The sequence below is a fragment of the Oryzias melastigma genome, linkage group LG15 (genome assembly GCF_002922805.2).
Source record: "Oryzias melastigma strain HK-1 linkage group LG15, ASM292280v2, whole genome shotgun sequence".
In the NCBI taxonomy this organism is placed as follows: domain Eukaryota; kingdom Metazoa; phylum Chordata; class Actinopteri; order Beloniformes; family Adrianichthyidae; genus Oryzias; species Oryzias melastigma.
In genome coordinates this window covers 9,329,868-9,353,860 of record NC_050526.1, presented here as the reverse complement: position 1 = coordinate 9,353,860, position 23,993 = coordinate 9,329,868, and the positions used below count along the sequence as shown (strand labels likewise).

The 23,993-nt window shown below is 37.4% G+C and overlaps 1 protein-coding gene across 1 annotated transcript in view; it reads right to left on the bottom strand.

Moving 5' to 3' along the window:
• Positions 1-3,978: 3,978 nt before the first annotated feature.
• Positions 3,979-23,993, bottom strand: part of pitx3 (paired-like homeodomain 3) — a 25,901-nt gene continuing 5,886 nt past the window's right edge. Inside the window, exons 3-4 of the mRNA XM_024296511.2 lie at positions 19,247-19,452; positions 3,979-5,406 (exon numbers count right to left, since the gene is read on the bottom strand). Of these exons, the coding sequence (XP_024152279.1) occupies positions 4,837-5,406; positions 19,247-19,452 (776 nt within the window). The 3' untranslated portion in view covers positions 3,979-4,836. The remainder of the gene's footprint in view (positions 5,407-19,246; positions 19,453-23,993) is intronic.

Below are 23,993 nucleotides of genomic sequence, written 5' to 3'. Positions count from 1 at the left end.
CTGGACTGGCTGTGTTTTGTTTTCTGGTGGTGTGAGCACACATGAAGCTCCATCCGTTTTTCTTCATTGCTGAATGGCTGCTGTAACAGAGGAAACCTGCAGTTCTGCCGTCCTGCAAACTGTGTTTGTGAAACATTACCATCTCATTGCTCCGGTCTGTATTCTCTGAGGTGGTCGTTAGAACCTCCTCCGGTTCTGCTCGGATCACGCTCTCTGCCCTTTCTGCAGAGCGAACAAACATCAGGGACACCTTCACCCCCAGTGAAATATTGATTCTTCAGTGTGGAGGAGCACAAACTGTGACCGTGCTCTGCTCACAGAGAAGCTCTGAGACGGGCACCAGGAGACCGCACGGGTCTGATGGGGAAGCTCCCGGCTGCCTCTCTGCAGTCTGACTGCGTCTGCCTGCTCTTCTCGGGGACGGTAACAACACTCGGCTGCGTTCTGCCTGAAACTGCACATGTTTGATAGCAGAGACTCCTAACAACCTGCAGTTGTGTCAGCAACTCCACTGACAGCTGCAGGAGAGTGTGGAGGCGAACAAACTGCTTTCTGCTTTGTAAAACCATGTTTTCAGGATTTCAGGATTTACAAATCCTTTAAATGTAAAATCAGAAAAACCTAAAAAAAAGCAGTTTATCTCAGCTATAAACTGATAGGGCTGTAAGCTGTGAAAGTGAATTAGATTAATTTAAATCATTTGAGGCCTAAATGATATTGTTTAAATACAAAGATTTCATAGCGATCCACTTTGTTACAAACCCTCAGGGGATCGGAATAATCTCAGGTTGGTGAGGTCATACAAGGTCACTGTAACTAAATTAGATTCATGGACGGAGAAGATCTGTGAGGCGTGCTCTACCCCGAGGACAGCTTCCGGAGATGATGACGGTCAACAGTTTATCCTCATTTGGTAGATTCTTAGGGAAAAGTTAAAGACAAATAGGTAAACGGGGTAGAGTACATCTAACAATAAAATACTTTCGATTGAACGATAGATGAACCAAATTTACATTTTTAACACTCCACACAGGAGCTGGTAAAATGCTCAAACACATATCAACAGTTTTTATTTGAAAAGGGTTTTAGATCGACTTTAAGAGCTAAAGTTAAAATGAACTTTAAAAAAATTCTCCTTTATAAACATTTTTGGAATAAAGATCTGCAGTAAAATTCGGCTGCAGGAGAAAAATGTGAAGCAGAAGAAGCTCTGAGCCAATCAGCATTTATTTTAACCTCCTAATGCCTAAATTTATGGCCAAGTTAAAAAAAAAAGTTTTTTTCTTTTAAGTAGATACACATTTAGGTGGTTTTGGAGCTGAAGATGTTTGTCACATATTTGCGACAACAGGATTTAAAGGGTTAAATCAATAACAGAGAAACTACCAACGCACTTAAAATTATGCAAAAACCTAAAAAAAATTGTCATGAAATCTAAACAATTTTTTTTAACAAAACAGACATGTCAGCATTATTAAATGTGTTGTATGTTTTAAAAGTTTTTCTCAATCTCTCATGTTCTTTCTTGTGAAATAATTGTAACTTTTATGTAATCACATTCTATTTTTTGTTAATTGTTTGTTTTTGCTTTTCTATGTCTTGAGGACTGCAGATGGAAAAGAGCTCCTAGAATACAAATCATCTGTTTTTTAATTACATGGTAACTTTCAAATAAACTAAAGAGAAAAATAACAAAGAAAAAACATTTATTTTCTGAGTGCTACTTTAGGGGCGCACACAGGTGTGTGGGTGGTTGTGTACCACTAAATCATGTTTTTAATGTTTGTAAAGCAATTGCCTCCATAAAGTTCCTAAAAAATACATTAAAAAAGTCATGTAAAAAACGTAAATTGTTGAAGTATTCTGTAATAAACCTTTAAATGGCCATATTTGTGCACATTTTATAAGAATCTTATATCTTCCAATACGTGAACTACTTAGAAAAAACAAAAAACAACCTTTTTCTTTTCTTTTGTTCAGTATGTGAACTTTAAAGATACTCTATGTTATTACTTTCAACTTTTAATGCTGTTGTGGTAAAACTGTTATGTTGACTTTTATGTTAAGCTTGTATTTTTCTTTCTGAGACGCAACTGCAAAAACACGTTTGTGCATGTAAACATGTCACACTAACGATAAAGCCTACTCTGATTCAAATTTTTCGTCGCCAGTGACGCTTAACACTAAATCTTTGACATACTGTAACTTTTTAACCATTAACATGATAATTCCAGCAGATTCTGAAGGAGAAAAGCGACATGTCGACCGTCAGAGTCAGCAGCTCCTGCTGTCTGCCTCACCAAAACTACCTAAAGAAAACACATAAACAAAGCCTGAAAACTAAGACTACCAAGATCCAACCACAAACTAAAATAAAAACCAGCAGAGTAAGACTGATGAGGACAAAGGGGGGGAAACTTTAAAGCTAGGATTACTTAATTAGCATTTATTTCATTTAGATGAGTTAAATGTATAAATTGATGTCTGAGGTTCACATAGATGATAAACTATGTAGGTTTTTACATCCTGTTGACCTGAAGACGTCTTGTTTGATCAACTCTACCTCCAGAATGAACAGATTTTATATGGAAAGAAAAACTTTGGTAAAAAGTTTGATCTTTGATGAGTTAAAAAACATATTATCTTATGCTGAACAACATTGGTTACTAGCTGTTCAGAGCTGAGATGATCCTGTTTGGAACAGAGCATCTATTATTTAGAAAATAAGTTATTTGAGCTTCTGTCAAATGTAAAAAAAAAAAAATATATATATATATATATATATATATATATATATCACATTTTGAAAGATGCTAGGTTCTTTTTATATTTTTGCTTTTGTTTTTGCCAAAAAATAGACATAATTTATATGTATTATTAAAAAAAAGAAGGTCATGAATGTAAATCCAAATTTCTTCAAAACTAAAGTAAGACTATGCGGCTCCTTCTAGGTTTTGATCGGTAGAAAATGAGCCCAAATGTCTCTTTTACTGTCAAAGGTTGCCGACCTTTAACATAGTCCATCAGTAAACAATATTAACGCTTGTGTTATCCCAGCTATGTTTACATTAAAAGTGGGGTCATTTAGACCCCACCAGAGAGTACACAGAATTTTTTTTTATCACCTCTGGTGTCCGTCCCAGACAGGAAGTGTCCATTGCAGACATGAAGTCCTGTCCACCTTTGTCATGGGAGGGGTCACACATCAATGTAAGGGTGGGGTCATCTGGACCCCATAAGAGAGCATGAGGGTTAAAGAGTGCAAAGGATTTCGATCATAATATTATTGACGTTCCACCTTCACTGACTGAAAGTCTGGTGTTAAATTCATTCAAAAAGACCTGAGAGGAACTTCTTTGGTTTTTCAGCAGACTAGTGTGGACACAGTTCAAACTATTCAGTTTAGTTCTATTGTTTGAATTTAAATCGTGTCTTTATATGTTTTTTAGGTCTTGAATTTGTTGTTCCAGATTTTTTGGGGGGGGAACATTTTTCTCTAGATCTGCCCTTTCAACGAGACACATTTCTTCCCTCTCCGATTGGAGATATACCTGACAGCAGAAGGATCGTAAAGTTAAAGATCCACAAATCACAGTTTCAGGAAAAGCAGCAGCCGTGAAAGCTAAAGAGCTGCAGGGGCTGACAGGGATTTATGTGCTGCTAACCCCTCATCTGCGGGCTTCGCTGGGACACCTCGCTCACGGAGGTCCTGGCATAATCCTGATACTCTTTGGGTCTCGGCCTTTGTGAATTCCTGCTGTGTTACTGGATAGGCCGTGGTCAGCACACGGAGTGTAGGTCAAACAGATCAGAAAGCTGCCAGCAGGAACGTCTGCATCGCTCCCGGACTACTACACTCTTTCATGGTTGCGTAAATGTTACCATGGTTGGCGTTTCCATGGTGGACTCACTGTTGTGGGAACACGGTGTTTCCACTATCGTCCAGAGGGTTTCAGATCATCTGATCATCCAAACAGGTCCTTTAATGGGTTCTTTAATGAGACAAAGCAGGCTACACCAGGAAAAAAAAGCTTGTTTTTTGTTAGAACAACTGCACTCTTACATACATTTTTTACAGTCATTGACTCCTGTTTAGAACACCACACAAATCTACATACTCAATGGCTTTTTCAGAGTTTTCAACTGCAGCGTTTCTGCCATAAATGCGAGTGAACTATTGGTTTGAAAAACTGGAGTTCCCCTCCAGAACTGCCCCTCTCACACCCGTCCAAGTTGGCCTTTGACCTTCTGAGGGGACAGGAATTCACAACAAAGTTCCCTAATGATGCGCTCATAGAACCACGGGGCCGTTTGCTGTTCAGGAACATGCTTTTGTCATTTTTAAAGTACTACATCTTCATATACTTTTTTGTGTCACATACAAAACAGAAAAAGTCTATTATGTACAGCCTCCATTTCTCTTTCTTTTTTTTTTTCTTTTTTTAACAACCACAGCTAGTTTTTCCTGCAACAGAGATCATGCTTTGGACCAGGATGTCCACCTGCAGATGTTCTCCTTCCCTTGGATTCTACGCTTGGTGTATTCTTGGCGTTCAGGAGAACTTCTGCTGGACACCAATCTCCAGAAATCCTTTGTAGTGGTTGGTCAGTTCAGCAACATTGTCTCACAGAAAGAGGATTCCTTCAAGAAGCGCCATTCTGTCTGAGGGTGGGTGTTAGCTGTGGGGGTTTGGAGGATTCTTCTCCCAGTGGACCATCAGAACTGCCGATTAGCTGCTCATTTGGCAGTTTTCAGATGGAAACCAGGAGATGAACGGGGGGAGGGCTTAAAGCTGGAAGGTAGAGATGGGGGGGGTTGCAGCAAGAGCTGCCTCTTCATACCGGCCGGTCCACAGCGTACTGGCAGGGACTTAAGTTGGAGACGGGGTTCTGGACTGTCGGATACGCAAAGTTGGTGTGCTGCTTTGCTTTGAGCCGCAGGCTGGCGAGGCTGGAGTTGCAGGTGTCTCTGTACATGTAGGGGCTGGCGGTGGTGGCGTAGGGGCACGTGGCTGCAGTCACTGCCACCGAGTTGAGCGCCGTGGGACTGTTGAGGTTGTTGAGGTTCCCCAGGTTGTTGAGACCAGCGGCGGGGACTCCGGCTACCGCTGAGGGCACCATGCTGGAGGCCATGTTCATGGAGGGGATGGAGCTGGGGGGTGAGAACATGGGCTGAGAGGACAGGGGGCTTACATTCATTGAGTTAAAGAATGGGAAGCTCTTGGTGGAGAGCGGGCTGCTTGCCAGGCCCTTGGTTGCCCAGTTGTTGTAGGAGTAGCCTGTGTACATGTCATCGTAGGGCTGCATGAGTCCATTGAACTGGGCGCCAAAGCCATTTTTACACAGCTCTGCTTGCTGGTTCCTCTCCCGCTTTCTCCACTTGGCCCGTCTGTTTTTGAACCATACCTGCGAGAAAGAGATGACAAACATGAGGTCTGCACTCCTGTGGCTCTACACCCTAAAACCAAAACAAGGCAGAGCAAAAGTTGTCAGTTATGCTTCGTTTCCACTGAGCGGTCCGGACCAGACCAGCCCCCTCTTGGTCGGTTTAGAACGGTCCGGGTAATTCAAGAGAGCGTTTCCATTGAACGTCGGACCATCAAAGCTCATGCGGGGTGCAGACCGATGATGTAACTATAACTACAGTGAAATTGAAGCTGCATCAGCTGACTCACAGACGGGAAATGAAAAAGATAACCGCGGAGGATCATTATAATCTGGATCAGGTGTTTATTATGGATGAAGCCGGACTCTACACTGCAGAACAGTCTATTGTAAGGAAAAGCTCTTTATGTTGAGCAATACTCCAATGTTCTTCAATAAATGTTTAAGTGTTTTGATGAGCATGGATTAATAACAGACATTCTTCAGCCGCAGGGGTCAGGTGAGACGTTTTTGTGGATTCGGCATGTCTCCAGTCCCCAACCCCCGCGAATAATGGGCAGTACTGTATGTAAAGAATTTAATATTCTTTGTAAGAAGATTGCGGGTTGAGAAGAAGAATACAGTCGAGAAGAGGACAAAACTTTGGGTTTGGATCTTGAGCGCTGCTAAAGCGCTGCTGTTGTCATAAAAATGGGTTACATCGTGTGACGAACAGAAGCTCCGCCCTCACGGGTCAATTCCATTTTTCTATGGACCTACGACCAATGGGGGATCAGAAATGGTACCAGTCGGCCCTGCTTAGCAGGTCCATTTTGTAATGGAAACGCTCAAAAGTCCAGTCCAGTCTGGACCGCTGTGAACATTAAAGTCTCACTCTCATCATCTGGATCTATTGTTCCCAGTGGTCTTTTCATTGTGATTATTTAGCCTAAATCTTAAAGTCTGTGTTGAGTTCTAGGACATAGTTTCTGCAGAACGACAGGAGTTCATTAGAAATTCACCCTGTTGGAACCCCGCCCCCCTTCCCCTCCCCGTCACAGAGCGGAGCAGGGAGCTTGTGATCTGCATATTTTCTCTCACAAATGCAAAAACACATTTTTTTGTCTGCTCCTTTTTGCTGAAAATTTAAATAAAGAATACTCAGAAATGCAAATTTAAGCTTAATTGTCTTTATATGTGTCCTTCATCATGAGAAAAATGCAGAAAGAACATATTCGAAAGAGCAAAAATACAATTTTCTTCAGAGGTTCTTTAGGAATATAGTAAAACTATAACTGTGATGAGTAAAGCAGGTTTTGTGTCTGCTGGCTCTGATCTAACGCTTGTTACTCAGTTAAAACATGTTTCCCAAAGTAGGTGAAGTAAATCTAATTAAGACACAATGAATTCCATCGACTACCATAACTCTTCACTCAGTTAAGATCATTCCGGTAAATTCTGAAGCAAAGAAAAGCAGAATGTTACAGCAGGGAAGTCTTTACACAACATAAGTGAGATGATTCTTCTGTGGAGAAAAGCAGTGTTTTAAATGAGGTGAAGAGTCACATGAAAAGTCACTCATCACCTCATCAAAGTTGGCTGATTTGTGAGAGTGTGTTCATTCGATGTTACAGACAAATTTCCCAGCACCAGTGAACTCCTGCTGTTCTGAATGGCCATCGACAACATTCAGAAAGCTTCTGTTAAGTTATACAAATGAATTGGTAACAAAAAACATGCAGTATTATTGATATGCTTTGAGCTGCAACTTCCTAAAGTCTCACTCCACATTTATTTGGATCTATTTAAAAGTGTTCCCATTGGTCTTTTTTAATCATAATTTTGCAGTTGTTGCCACAATCAAAACACCTGTGTTGTTTTCTTGCACATAGCTTATGCAGTGAATCAGAAATTCCCCCAGAAATTGACTCCGCTGATATCCCATCATCCTTTTGTTTACACTCTTTTCCACCAGCTTGAAGAAATGTTGGAGTTATCCAGTCGTACAGTTTTGAACCAGCTCGGATAAGGAAAACAAAGACGTTCATGGATCTAGTCGAGTACAAGTGGATGCATCAGAATGGAGCAGAGCAGGGAGACTTTAGTCTGTCCATTTCGGTTTTACAACTTCTGGATTTCTGTTCTTCTGATTTACCACAGTTTGAAAATAAATGCTCAGAAATGCAGTTTTAATCCTAAATTATTTGATATATGTCCTCCAAAAACTCAATTTTCATTGGAGTGACTCTTTACCCTTCAGACACACCTGGTGTGTCTGCTGACTACTCGTGTAGCAAAGTCAAGTTATAATAAAATGAAGGGAAATTCTTCCCATGATATCTTCCTTTAGGAGGACAGAACTGATAGACTAAAAAGATTATCCTTTTTTTTGGTAAATAAATCAACTTTGACCTTAAATTTGACTCAAACCGGTGTTCTGCAGATGGCAAAAGCTAACTTTTTATTGAGAGTTGGAAAAAAATGGCTTTGTCTACATCTCCTCAGGCATATTTTGAACAAACTCAGTTTAGAGAATGAAGGAAAAAGTAGAATAACCGAACAAGGTATTTTTAAATTACTTTTTCCTCCTGAAGTCAATAAAGTCTAATTCTGAGTCTTAAGCCCTCTAAAATGATTTCAGTAATATTGAGTGTATGTGTATCCAGAGTTTTTGAAAGACATAATGATCCCAGAAAGTAAGTTCAAGTGAATCATTAAACAGTCATATTAGGCGAGGCTTATTAAAACTAATCATTCACTTATTTGAATAGAGAGATCCCAATGAAAGAAATGTCAGGGAAGGGCAATCTTCACATTTGTCATTTTACTTTCCTATATTTAGTGATTATGAAGTGGATTAAAGCTTTAGTGGAAATTCTAAATTGAGTAGTCAGAGAGCTTGACGCTGTGCCAAGTTCTACTTGGTAAAGTTCTGGAGCAACTCTGCTCTGGTTTAAACCCCGTGGTCATCTGTTAACACTCATGTATTTGCTTTGCATTAAAATAATTTGCTATCAGACGCTTCAGCTCTTTAATCATCCCAAAACCTTTACAGGCCTTTCTTGCGCTGACACTCTGCCGCCTCTCTGCCCTCTTGGCATCCGCGCGGCGTAAAACCCGATCCTCTGTTATCATAGTAACAACATGCTGTTGACCATTAAAAGGAGTTTGAAGTGAATGACTCTTAGTTTTCCATCATGCTTAGTGACAGAAGGGGAAACCCCACGCTGAAGGACAGACGCTACCCAATCTTTGATATGGCTTCTTCTGCCTGAATGTCAAGGCTATCCTGCAGCTCATCTGCATACTGGATACTGTTTAATACTCCGACACTTAGTCAGGAGAGCCTTTTTGTCCCTCTGGTTTTATCTTTATTCTGCCTCCTCAGTCTGGGAGCTTACGCTGGAAACCCTTTGTTTATTTGTCACCTACAGTCAAGACAATGTGGTCAAGTCGGAATGATCCGGGTCTGAACTGGATCGTACCAATCTGGAATTCCTTAAATTAAACTTTAGTTTGAGACAACTGTAGTTTTTAAAAAAGTTTCTTTACAACAAACTGAACTGAATTAATTAAATAATTACCTTTGGCTAATTCCAAAACACCAACAGGAATCTTGTAGTTTCTTCACGAAGGCTCAGGTGCAAAAATTTGAGTAAGTACGGTGGCCCTGAAGTGCAAATCATATAAACTCAAAAATATATTAAAGATCCCAACAACAATTGAAAAAGTAAAGCCAAAAATTACAAAACTAACATTACATTTTAGAAATCAAACTCAAAATTTAAAGAAACTAAAATGGGCAATTGACTATATTCCATATATAGAAATAATATATTTTTCAGTCTATTAAAATACTGTAATTATTGCTGTTTTCCTATATGGTAAAATAATGCAATATATTGAGTGATATACTATGTAATACATTGTATCTCACAATATCATGTAACATAAGTCATATATTGAATGAGAATGTATAAATGTATCGTAAAATATATCATAATGTATGAATTAAAATAAAACATAATATATCCAGACTTATATTATGTTTTATATGTTACAAATACACATAGTAGCTAAAGCTGTGACTGGAAGAAGTTTTTTTCTTTTTTTATGTAAGTAATCATTTAGTATTACAATTAATGACATTTAACATAAATCAGTTATGACATCTACATATGTAGTCCATTCATTTTCAGGGTTTTTTTAGGAGTTTTTCCTTACCGGGAGGGAGGGTCTAAGGGCAGGGATAACCTGTTTATTTAGTCTTAGTTACTGACTATTATTCATATGTTGAAGCCCAATGAGGCAATCTTCTTTGTGATTTTGGGCTATATAAATAAAGTTGAGATGAATTGAATTAATCTTTTCATAATAAAAAATGTAGGTTAGCAAAATCGGATTTGGAGTTTTTCCCAAATGAAAAAAAAAGTATTTGCAAGCAATAATGAAAGAAAGTACGTTTTTTACACCAATGAATTATGAACGTGTATAAGTCAGTGTGGTTATCCATCCATATATTTCAATATAGTTAAAATATATGAGTAAGTTGTAATATATGTCTTAATATATATGATACATTTATTTGAATATATTTTTCTCTTGTAAGGATTTGCTCAACATGGAGGCTGCAGTTTCCCCGACTCAGTTGCTGATGTGACTCAGTGCATGTAAGCCATGTTGTTCTTCAGCCAAAGCGAAGTGGAATTAATGGCTTAATCTTTAATATCAGGTGTCAATGAAAATGTCAACGCGTCAGCACCTACTACAAAATACATTCTGCTTTGTAATAGATGGCATTCACAAAATCAGAGATTAGTAATAAACTGTAGGTTTACGATTATGATCCTAAACCATTATTATCTCGTTTCTCCACAGTTTAACAGTGCAACAAAGAATCATTAGAGTTAGAGTCCTGAGTTTTGTAAAGTTTTGAGGCTACAGAACTGAAAGGAGAGGAAGCTTTCATTTCTGTGTTTCTGTCAAACCTGTGGGTCTGGATGACATTATTCTAATTTTACAAAAGTCCAGCAGATCATCCTTAAACTGATCATGTGACCATCCTGATTCTGGTTGTTGTGCGTTCTCTTACAGACAAACATCAAACCAGCAAAAGAAGCTTATGTCCAGCAGATACTTAAAAAAAAAAAAAAAAATATATATATATATATATATATATATATATATATATATATATATATATATATATATACATATATATATTGATTAATTCCACAACATATTGGGTGTTATTGTGAATACACTAATGTGGCTAACATGTAGCATTGTTGGACTATGTTTTTTTCTTGTTACTAACAAGGTTAGGAATTAGTGTAGTTACAGAAACGTTTGTTTTACATGTTTTTCTTTATTTTATTTTTGCACGTTACTACAAGGTTGGGAATTACAAGTATTATGAATATACTAATAAAGTAAGGCTTCTAACATGGCTAATGTGTAGTGCTGTCTGTTTTTTGTTTTTGTTATTTGTTACTAATAAGGCAAGTAATTGTCACAGTAACATTTGTTTTACGTGTTTTTCTTTATTTTGTTTTTTTTTTGCACATTACAAACAAGGTTGGGACTTACAGGAATAATGAATATGCTAATGTGGCTAACATATAACACAGTCTGACTGTGTTTAAAGGTACTGTAAATATGCTAACATGGCTAACATTTAGCTGGGTTGGACTTTGTGTTTTTTGTGTTATTACAAGGTTGGGAATTACAAGTATTATGAATATGCTAATACAAGTAAGGCTTCTAACATGGTTAATGTGTAGCGTTGTCTGTGTTTTTTATTTTCTTGTTACTAATAAGGCAAGGAATTGTCACAGTAACGTTTGTGTTACGTGTTTTTTTTTATTTTTTTACAAGTTGCAAACTGGTATTGTATTGTGAATACGCATGTAACAAGTCCTAGATCGTGTTTGAATCCCCCCCAATCACTATTTAGGTAGTTCGCCTATCTTCTACTGCTGTCTGAATCTACAAATTCCAAAATCCAGTGCACTCAGAATTTCCCAGAAGTCTTTGCAAATAACTAGTGTACATCAATGCTCACTAGATTAGCTAATATAGATCACAATGCCTTGTGGACGAACAATTTAAAACAAAAAATGTGTTTAAATGTAATTTTGAATAAGCCATCCACATTTTCACCATCAGAACACAATGGAGTCAGGAATAAATGTTGTGAAATGTTCGTATTAGCTTGATTTTCACTTGGTGAAATCGATGACGTCATATCCGGTGTTTAGAAAATCAAATGAAAAGTAGTGAGTAGTGTAAAATCCAGCGCACTATATAGTATAGCGCACTACTTCGGACACAACCCTAAAACACAACACAGTTCATGAAGTCTGACTGACTGACTCACTTATCTACAGTCACATATCCCAAATGCTACAGCGCTGTGACCGAAAAGTTTTTCAGCAAATTTGCCAGTTGGCCACGTGGTGGTATTTGTATTTGGGAGCGGGCAGTTGCATTTTTACATGCTGTGGATGTTTTAAAAATAAAAATTCTAATTTGCTTTAAAAGATGATGTCGGTCAGTGGCCGCCCGGGCACATTTCGATGTCATACGGTGGCAGTCCAGTGACAGGCGGGAATGCCAACATTACAAAATCCGTTGCCCCGGAGCCTAGGAGTATATAAAAAGCGGGACACTCTGCACACTTGACGGTCACCTGACTGCTGCTTTCTACATTAATGCCCCCCCCACACACACACACAATTTTCAAAAAAATCAGGCAGCAGTGGCAGTTGTATTTCTGACTGTAGCATTTCTGCGTTTTATGGTTCGGCAGGTCTTATATATGATATAAGTTTGAAAATAGACCATTCATTGATGGTGTGCCTTATAACCCAAGAGTATCCAGCTGCAGGTAGCATGGCGGATTAACATGGCGGATTAACATGGCGGATTAACATGGCGGATTAACATGGCGGATTGACCCAGTGAAGCCGATGGATGTCCAACGGAAATTGTACTCTTTCCAAAGGAGTTTTTTTTGTAGTTTTTGTGTTGTTGTTGTGTTATTACCGTTAACTTTAGTTGTACTTTAAAAAAATAATAATTTTAATGTAAATTTTATTGTCGCTGGAGAAGCAAATTGTAATGCTGCATTCACACCAATTTGCTCAGCAAATGTGCGTGTCCCTTTGTGAAGTGAAAAAAATCAGTTACACGTCCATGTCTGTGTTCACATGATCGTTCAGAGACTCCAGGAGCGTACTCTCACTCCGGGGCTGTGTTTTGTACGACAGCTGCTTCCACAGTGTTTCTGTGACTGTGAATATGAAAGCTCACTGTGTCCAGCATTAACTCGAGAGGGGAAAGTAAAAACAAAAATACAATTTGGACGCATTTTTTTTATTATTATTATTATCTTGATGAAAATAAGAAAAATATGACAAAGTCCAGGAGGCTCGAGCAGGCAGACTTCCCACCCCGCAGCAGCTCTCTGTCTGCCGGCATATCGAGCGAGCGAGCTCCGCAGACAGCAGGCGATCTGTCCAGGATGTATCCTGCCTTCATCCAACATTAACCAGATGGGCTCTGGTAACCCCACAACCCCAGCAGGTAAAGAAAATAGATGGGAGATTAAGACAAAAACACTCAAATTGATTTTCTACTCTCAGCTCAAAGTAGACTGTCAGGAAAAAAAACATTTCCGCTTTGAACAAAAGTAACTTCCATCATCCAGTAGATGTCCATCCACCATGACAGAACTCTATGCATAAATACATCAGCCATGTTACCTGCAGCTGAGTGCCTCTCTTATAATCTGGTCCGCCCTATAAAATAAGCGGTACTTAAGTACACTGTACTTCACTTGTAGCGAACAAGGCCTCTTGATGTCAGCAGGGATGTAAAAACCTTTATCTTACTTAGGTGCACCTCAGCTATAAATTTATAAAGGTAACTAATCTCAATTAAATGAATGCTAATTTAGTAACTCTTACTGTTAAAAATGCCAAATATTTTATTTTTCTTCAGCCAAAGAGACACATGAAAGAGCCTCAAGTGTCTCCGGAGACTCCGGCCCAGGACTACGTGAAACGTTGTCAATAGTTTTCTTTAAAGTCCAACGTCAGTCACTGTCATCCGACCAGAGAAACATCTGAGGCACATGCAGTCTGCATTCAGGCCTTTAGTAGAACCACAGAGGAATATTAGCAACAAAGCAATGTGCAGCCTGCTGTCCCTTCAAAATAACAACCAAGAGTGCAAGCTATGTGACCTTTCATCCAGCCAACATTAATTTGATCCATTACAGTCAGGCTAGCCAGCAATTGTATTGTCATCTGTCAGATTGTGTGCCCCCCCTCCCTGCTCCATAAAGCCATGATGACCAAACCGCTGGGTGTCGCCGCACAAGGGTCAACCTCTGACATTTAGGTTGTAGAGTGAGATCAAACTGGACGGAGAATAAAACAGCTTCATTTATTTAATGATGGAGTCATTTTGGTTGAGAGTTTATGGTTTCTTAACCATGAAACTTACGGGATTACCTTGACTAGATTAAGAAATGGTTACTAAAAGATTTACAATAGCATCAAATGCATGAGGAAATCTGCATGAAAAAAGAGTATTTGTTAACTGAAAAGTGAGACTGAACAGTCTAGTGTCAAACTCAATCATACAAGGGGCCAAAATCCAAAGCATACCTTAGGATAAACATTGATTGAACTATCTAAAACGACATTTTTAAAACTTTAAAACCATAACTTTTCAACATAATTATGAACTAGATATATAGTATTAACTACGATAATGCTAGTGTGAATGCTGTAAGAATTAGAATTCTTATAAGAACTTGGCAGCTGAAGCTGATAGCTGAAATCACTGAAGCAAATAGCTAAAAACGCTGAAGCTTTTAGCCAGCTAAAATATTAGCTAAATGACAAATTAGCCTAAAAAACAAAAATAAAAAAATCCAGGTTAGCCAAAACAGCTAGCATGTAGCTAAAAAAATATCTAAACTTCAAAAAAGCCTAAAAAAACTGAAAAAATCCTAAATGAGCTAAAACAACCATCGAGTAAATACTAGCCTAACTCCAAAACAGCCTAAAAAAGCCTAAATTAGCCCAAACAGCTAGCATGTAGCTGAAATATTAGCTAAACTCCAAAATATTCAAAAAATCTTAGTAAATGCAAAAGTAGTCCAAAAAGCTAACAGAATGCCTGATTTTTAAAGCTTTAAAACTGTACATTTTTAACATATGATCTGGAGGGCCAAATATAATTACCCGGTGGACCGGATCCGGCCCCCGGGCCTGGACTTTGAGCACATGTGGAGTACAGGTTATTCGCAGAAACCTTTTCAAGCTCTGTTTCACATTAAGAGACACAGACATGACCTTAGCGCCTAAACAAGCAGATCATGTAGTGAAGAACCCATTTTCTAAGGATCCATTTTTGAAAAGTCCTTTTGGTTATTTTGGGGAATGTATATAAAAAAAAATAAATAAATAAAAAAAACTGCAATTACAGTTGACAAGGTATCCTGCCTGTTACTTTAAGGAAACTGGATTAAATTGATGCCACCTGTAGCAGAATCAAAGCAGACCCAGCTCTCCACGAGGGGAATTAACTGTTAACATTTCACTGGACATCAGCATCAGTTTCAAGTCAAATGCCATCATCATCTCCTTCTGGATATCTTTTTAAAAGTTCCCGGGAATGATAAGTTAAATCTTGAATCTGCGTCCTATTTTTTTACGGTATAAGTTTCAGTTTATTGCATGGTTTGGTCAAGGGTGTGACTTAAAGAACACTGATAGAAGTGAAACGTTGGATCAATTTACAAAAGTTCTGTAAATGGTTACATTTAAAATGATTAGTTTTCATCAAATTACAATTTTTGGTTGATGATTTACTCAACTCAGATTTTTAATTTGATAAAAAATAATATTTTTAAATTAATTGATCCAATGTTTCACTTTTTACAGTGTACATTCAGGTGCGACTTTGATGTTATGTTTTTGAAGAGAAATGTGTTAAAACCGCTTAAAAGTATTGTCGCCATCTGAATCAGGATTTGTATTTATTGTTTATTAAGCTTTATTTAACCAGGACGTCCCATTGAGATTAGGAAATCTCTTTTACAAGGGAGTCCTGGCCAAGAGGCGACAAAAAAATCAAATTAATTACAGTTAGAAAAAAAGAACAACATTACATTGCTGTCAGTTTCAACATTGATACTGACAGCAATGTGACAGAATCATTCCAAACCCAAACACGGTAAAAAGTCAAACGTTGGATCAATTAACAAAAGATTAAAGATGTTAGTTTTTATCAGATTACTTTTTTAAGTTGAGTAAAGATTTACTCAAAAATTTCTATTTGATGAATTTTTTATGTAACAAATTACAGTGCAGAGGATAAAGATTTCAACGAGTTTAGTTATTTCAAGTGACACAGATAAAGGAATTGATGAGCATGTTCTTTATGCTTTATTTATCTAAATAACTGTTCATATGCTGCAATAATATACTTTCAATTCCTCCTGTTTCATGAAGCTAAATAAGTGTTCTGTTATTATTTTCAATTCAAGAAGAAATGTTGCATTTTGTTAAATAAATATCTTTCAAAATTTGTATGATTTATTTTTCCTCTTTATTATGCATATTTTGGCAGCTGCGACTAACAGTCTGAAAAATGCGATATTTACGGACATAAAAATGTCCAGCAATAGGAGACAACCTCCTTTATCATGTACACAGAAGCACCAAGCGTGGCTGTGCTCGTCTCCTCGGCTAGACTCTGAGTCTCTGGAGACTCCGTACCTAACCCTCTCTGAGACCTCATTTCACTTCACAGTCATCATCCCAGACGTCCTGGTTAAACTTCTTCTAGCTTGTTTTTCTGATGATGGAGGACATATATTATGAAAATTATCAAATCATTGTGAATCAGATAAGATGCCGCTCCATTCTGATGCAGTAGTCAAACAGATCCATGAACGTCTTTGTTTTCCTCGTTTGAGCTGGAATCTGGATCAGAACTGTACGGCTGCATAGATTCTATATTGCTCAGTATTTTTGTTGCACAGCTAACCTTAGATTGGGTGTGTAAGACACCGAAAGAGAGTGTTTAAGCAAAGGGTTGTCAGTCATGGGTGACGGGAAGGGGGGTGAAGTTGCTCCAGAAGTCCTGCCCACAACTCAAAGGTGAATCTCTGTGAATGTCCTAGAAATTAGTTTTTTTCTGTGGCTAAAACGGCATATTTATAGTTAAAAGACCTCTTGAAATGATTTTAAAATAGATCAAAAGATGCTAGGAGTGGGTTTTTAAGAAAAGGAACCTTCCACAATTTAGGAAATGTGTTCTGTTGTCTTCAGAACAAAGCAGATGATAGATTGCAGAGCAAGTTAGAACCAGAACTCCCACACAGCAGTGATTTCTTCATGTCACTGGTTCTTTACATTTCTGAGGACCGCGGTCCTGAGTGAAGTCAGGATCGGGTCCTCCATCATCATCAGTTTTTTCTTCATCTCCACTTTGACTCTGCACTGAGACAGAATCATAAACACAGGATCACTGGCTGTCCCCTCCCTCCCGACCTGAAGGTCATGTGGAACTCCCTCTGCCTTGGCAAAAAAAGACCATCATAAAGTCCATTTAGAACCTGCAGGTTTTTCACCTGTTTGACCTGCTGACCTCTGGAGACTTTACAGGTCACTTGCTTCTCACCAAATGTTCAAGTCTAGTGCGCAATGACCTTTCACTGGTACCATGTGGTAAAAAAAGCTTTTATTTATGTCAAACATCTAAAAAAAAGAAATTTGTCAAAGTCAAGGCCCCGGGGGGCCGGATCCGGCCCACCGGGTAATTATATCCGGCCCTCCAGATCATTGTATTTTATTGTTATTAATGGCCCAATGTTATCTTGAGCTCATTTCTAACTTGTACAATTTTGAGAAAATGCATTTTTTGGGGAATAAAATTTAGAACGTTTCTTAAGGATTAAGTTGGTTTAAGTTGATTTATTCCGGAATAATATTCCTGCCATTTTATTATTCATAATTATATTAAAAAGTTTTTAAAAAGTTCTGGAGGTTTAAGCGTGATCCAACCCCAGCATAGCGGTCTGTCTGCCGGCATATTCATGGCGTGAGCTCCGCTGGACACGTCGCTGCATCGAGCTGCAGCCAGAGAACGCGGCGGCAGTAACAGACTGTCAAACTATCCACAGAGTATCCCGCTTTTCTCAGTCTTTAATGTTTTAAAAAACAAAAGTTCATTGGAAATGATAAATCTCTATTTCATTTATTACTGTAGTTCAGCAGAGGAGGAAAAGATTTGGTCCTGACAAAAAATGAACATGAAAGTGTGATGGAAATGTTATTTTTGATGTTTTTTATTTTATTTTACTGAACGTTGATTGAAGTTTAGAATTTAAAATGCCCTTCACTTGCACTTGGGCTTTTGTTAGGCATTTTATGTTACAGCCTTTTATTGTTAAGAAAGTTTATCTCAATACAATGTTACAAAATAAAGTATTTCTGATGAAAACTATTAATTTTGTCATTCTTGTTTTCATAATTAATGTAGAACTGCTAAATTCCACGAAGCACACATTTTTTTTCCTAAAAAAAGGCCACATATTAATTTGCGATTAATCGCGAGTTAACTATGGACAATGTGATTGATCGCAATTAAAAATTTAATCGTCTGACAGCTCTAGTTTTTATTTTTAGTTTTTTAGGCTAATTCGGCATTTAGCTAATATTTTAGCTGGCTATCAGCTTCAGTGTTTTCAGTTATCAATTTCATCATCTTCATCTATCAGCACTAGCATCTTCAGCAGTCAAATTCCGCTTACAGCATTCACACTAGCATTATCACGGGTAATGCTATATATCTAGTTCATAGATAGTTAAAAATGTATGGTTTTAAAGTCTTAAAAATATGGTTTTAGAGTGTTCAATAAATGTTTATCCTGTTTGACCCGCGACCTAAAGTGTGTTTTGGATTTTGGCCCCTTGTGCGATTCAGTTTTACACCCCTGCTTTTAGAGGATCTGAGACACTGCAAAAACAGCCCCTAAAAATATGTCCAAAATAATTTCCATTTTCTTTAAATAAGCAAAAAAAATCTGATTGTAGTTTAAAAACATAGTAATTCTTATTTAAGGAAAACATTTTACAGGGATGAAGATTTTTTAAATTTCAGTTTTGAATTTGCTACAGAAACAATAAAATGAATTGTAAGAGATAAAACAACAACTCGTAAACCACCCAATAAAGAGGAGCTGGAAAAAGAGCTTCACATTGTTCTGTCCTGCGAGGCTGAGCAGGTGTAGGAAAATGAAGTACAGCTCCCATCAAAGACAGTAGTTGTCGACATTTGTGCTGAAGAAAAATGAAGGATTGATGAAGAGACGATTGCTAGAGGAGAGTTTAGTGAGCGCCCATTAAAAGATTTAAAGATAATCTCAGATAACAATAATCTCTTAATCATTGTACATAAAACCTGTTTATGGAACCTAAAGAAATATGTTTGATTAAAAAGTAAGTTATTACAAACAGATGGAAAAAAACATTTAAAAAAACAAAACAACTAAAGTAATGGACAGTTTTTTATCTAATAGTTTAGTTTAAGTTAAAAAATAAACTATTGTTTAAAATGTTGCAAGCAAACAATGATAACATGGACCGATCATTAAATAGTTGATAAATACTGAATGTTAGTTTCTTTGCTGCTTCATTTTTTATTGCGGTGTAAAAGCAGATATTAGTGGAGTTTTGTCTGTTTTGAATGAAAGCATCCTTTTTTATGCTTTATCAGCATGTTGCTTCCTTTTCAAACATGGCTGCTATAGAATGAACCGCTGGGCTTCTCCCTCAGGCGTCAGAGCGTGAATACCCACCCGGACCCGAGCCTCGGTGAGGTTGGTCCACACGGCGATCTCCTCCCTGGTGCTCATGTCGGGGTAGCGGTTCCTCTGGAAGGTGGCCTCCAGCTCCTGCAGCTGCTGGCTGGTGAAGTGCGTCCTCTGCCGCCGCTGCTTCTTTTTCAGGGAACCATCTTCAGCGCTGGACTCGTCCAGCTGGTTCTGGTGGGATTTCTCTGTGTCTGCGTTGCAACAAGATAGAAAGGTTTTGGATGAACCAGCGGACGGACACTAGCTGAGGTAAACTATGGAGTCAAAGTATATTAAAAAAAGATGCTTTGTGCAAATATTCATTCTAATAAGATCCAGGTTTTTATAGATTAAATGAAATCAAAACTGAAAAATATTTAATTTAAAATAACGATAGTTTGAGCTGTTATAAAGTCGCTGACAGCAGAATCTGTTTGTCACAGTTCAGATGAGTCACTCCTCACTGGGGGAGGCTTACACCCCACCACACAGAAACATGGCGGACTGTATGGATGTTTCCGTTTTAATATAATTTTAACAAACTGTTGAAGTAACTTAGAAGCTGCTACTTCTTCAAAACAAAAATGCTATAAATGTTCAAAGAAGCATGAATAAATATAAACCGGCTTTTTCTGAAAGCACCTGTCATTTTCTTATTCTTTTTTTATTGTAGCTCATAAAATGTTACACCGTCACTTTTGCCAGGTAATTTTTACTTGATATAATACACGGGGAAGACCCAGGATACGCTGGAGAGAGTACATCTGTCGTTTCTCCTCGGGGTCCCCCCAGAGGAGCTGGAGGAAGTGGCCGGGGAGAGGGAAGTCTGGGCATCTTTGTTTAGACTGCTGCCCCCGCGACCTGGTCTGGATGAGCAGATGATGATCGATGGATAATATACCCAATAAAAGGTATTTTTCATAAAAAATAGATCAGATTTTGATAAATTATAGAGTATGGATGTGATTTTTGTAACTTTACAGGGCTGTGGCTAAGAAACAGCACAGGATGGGGTGCCCTGCCGCTCTATTTGGGATGACATCTGTATTCATTCTATTTTTTTCCCGGCACAACCCCACTACCTGAACCGAACAACTGCCTTCCTATTGTTTCTACGTATCCCTCCACCAAACCGTAAACAGGGCAACCTTGTATAAAATAAAATACAAGTTGCAAAGAAAAATAAAACCTCATCTAACAGAAGTTTTCTTTTATTTTCAACCATGGTTTATGCAAGAAAATGAAGAAAAAAACAACTATAGGAATATCTTAAAAACATGCTCGAAAATTGCAGGAAAATTAGGAATTAAAAATAAAAAATTCCTGGAGACTTGGCCTTTGGTCCACCCATACCTGTGAGATGTGAGACTTCACCCACTCAGAAAAATGCAACATATTGAAAATCACCTGGCTAGTGCTCTAGGTCAGGGGTCCCCAAAAGTTTTCTTGTGAGGGCCACATAACTGTTTTCTTCTCTGATGTGGGGCCGGGGTCGGTTTGTAGGCTAACAGGAAAAGTGTAACAATCACAGCCTAAACTTAAACACTTAGGGTTTTTCAGAAAGCAACACATAGCTAAATTTTAAATAAGCAATTTATGCAATTTTTACAAAAAAATAATGCTAAAACATTTTAAAAACTAGAAAGGTTACACTACATGCGATAATGCTAGTGGAAATGCTTTTTGCAGAAAGTAGTTGCTGAAGATGCTGAAGCTTTCTGCTGAAAATGGTGAAGCAATTGACTTGCTGAAGGGATTTGCTAAATAAATGCAAAACTATTTGCAAAATGTTAAATTTGCTAAAAGACTGGAAATTTTGTTAAAGAACTGTGAAAGAGCGCTGAAGTTAATGCTTTCCTAAAAAAGTAGTTGTATGATTGCTTACAAATCCTTAATAAATGCTAATTTTGCTAAAATATTTGGTGTGAAACTTAAATATGAGCTAAGCTCCAAATTAGCCCAAAAAAACCTTAGTAGATTCCAAATTAGCAATAAAACCTGGTACATTGTTTAAATAAGTAAACACAATTAGTCAAAAATGTTAGCTTGTTGCTGAAATAGAAGCTAAACTCTAAATTTGCCTTAAAAAACCCGGTAGATAACACATTGGCCAAAAACTTTAGTATGTTGCTAAAGTACTAGCTAAACTCCAAAATAGCCTAAAATTCCTCAGTAAACCAAGTTAGCCAAAAACGTTAGCATGTTGCTAAAATATTATCTACACTCAATCTTTTTTGGAAATTACTATAAAAGATTAAAGCATGAATATATTTAAATTCTTGTTGCTAATCTTCTTAAAATTACAAAGTTTAAAGACTTTCTCATTTATTTCCTGTGGGACATATTTTAATCAATATTTCAAAAAATATAAAATTTATGAATACCAAAAATACAAGTAGTTATGTCCTGAACGAGCTGAACATTTTGATATAAGATTATTGAAAGTTGGATTGAGATTTTACGTGCCAAAAAAATTACTGGAGAATTATTATAGTGTGACAATACAATAAAAAATAATAAAAAATGAGGAACAAAAATGTAAAACCCTTGCATTAAATCACAAAATACATAAGAGACAATAATTCACTAAAGTAGTTGAATTAAATAAAAATGATGATATATGCCAGAATCTTTCCTGATTTCATGGTAAAGTATTGATAGATTATCATCTGACTAAATAAGAAACAGAAAATGTAAACATAGTTTGTCATCATGTTGCAGCATGAATTGCAGAACAAACATGTTATTAAAAAGGTAAAGAATCAGATCAGAGCTTTTAATGCAAGCAGGATTTATAAAATCTCTTTCTAAAAATTCTTGTCTATTAAGAGACAAAAATAGTAAAGGATGAGGCCATGATTAATTATCTGATTATTAACCGTTCAACACCTGACACTTAAATGCACAATCTTTAACATTTCAACTGTTAACATGATAATTCTAGTAGATTCTCATTGAGCCGCTTTTCTCCTTCAGAATCTACTGGAATTATTGCGTTAATGATTGAAAAGTTACAGTAAATCAAAGAACATAAACACTGCTGCTTAGTGATCACTACTTATCCAGTCAACAACATTTTTTGTAATACTTAGCCAGAAATTACGCCTTCTTTAAATTTTCTTAAAAGTTCTTGAATCAGAAATCAAATCAAACGATGAGGACATTTTTGCGCGGACAGGAGCAGAAACAGCTTCACCTAATAATGTAACCACTTAACATCATCCGAAAGTGCTGCAAATTCCGCCCCTCATCCAGGAGCACTAGTAGATAATGAGGTTTTTGCCCCCCAGCGCTGTGGATTTACAGGACCACACATCCATGTTGTGTCTTCCCGGGCTCCTCTGCCAACTCCTGCAATTTGAGGACCTCACAGAAAGAAGTGAAATTAGCTGGCTGGCTAATCCCGAGGATCAGGCTTTTGTGGCTGGGGCAGGTTGGGCTCTGTTTGGCGAGGGCTTAGCTCTCTGGGAGCACTTCGAAAATGATCAGTGGGGTTTGAAAAGAGGCTCCGCAGGGCCACCAGCAAAACCAATAAGGGCCCGGCTGAGGCTGTTATCTGCAGTAAACTGACACTGGCTAAGCTGTCACTTAAAGCCAAAGTCTATAACACAATACAGAGAAAAGGGCAACCCTTTTTAAGAAGGACGCGCTGACCAACAATAGAAGCAATCTGACTGACGATATCCGACGGGACAGAGCTGCTCCGGGGTCACCTGTCTTCTAACTAACGCGTCATCAAATGTAAAAGAAAGAAAAATGAGGGAACAACATCTGGAAAATGAACACATTTGCTCCCACAGTCAAGATGTTGCTTTATGATGAAGCTTGATGCGGGAAAGCAGCTTCCTCCCAATAACCGATATTCAAAGTGCTATAAATAGGATGGAAAAATGCACAATTTTATTGTTAAGATATGGCTTTAATTTTTTTTAGATAATTTTAAAGTGGAAAAATAACATTTTAAAAGTTTTATTTTGAAATATTCCATTTAACTTGCTACCAGAAGGTCTATTTTTAGAGTGCTAAATAAGATACAGGCATTTATGCACCTTGAAAAAATATATATATTTATAAATATTTTTTTCAGCCTCAATCTGGAGATTTTTAAAGGTTAATCCCAATTAATTGTGTGAATTCTTAGTAAGCATTCCCACTATAAGGATTCTCCTGCTCCTTTCTGTATGTTTTTTGGCACTCAATCAAACTTTCAGCGACTTCAGCAATCAAACTGTTTAACTTGTTCAGAACATTACTGCTTGTATTCTTTGTAATTCATAAACTTCATATTTTTTTAAATATTCAGTCAGAAAGTCTTCAGAATTTAAAGTAGATTAGCAACAAGCCTTTAAATATATTCCTGGGTTTTAATCTTTCATAGAATTTTTTAAAAATATCAACAAATATTTTAGCAACATGCTAATGTTTTTGGCTAATTTGTATTTAGGCCAACTTTGAGCTTAACTTCTATTGTAGCAACATGCTAACGTTTTTGATTAATTTAGTTTACTGAGGAATTTTAGGCTGTTGTCGATTTTATTTAGTATTTAAATAGTGTGTTAGCTTTATTGGCTAATTTAGCATCCACTCAGGCTTTTTTATGCTAATTTGGAGTTTAGCCAATATTTTAGCAACATGCTAATGTTGTTGGCTAATTTGTTTTCTACCAGGGTTTTTTAGATAATTAAGAGTTTAGCTTCTTTTTTAGCAACATGCTAACATTTTTGACTAATTTAGTTTACTGAGGAGTTTTAGG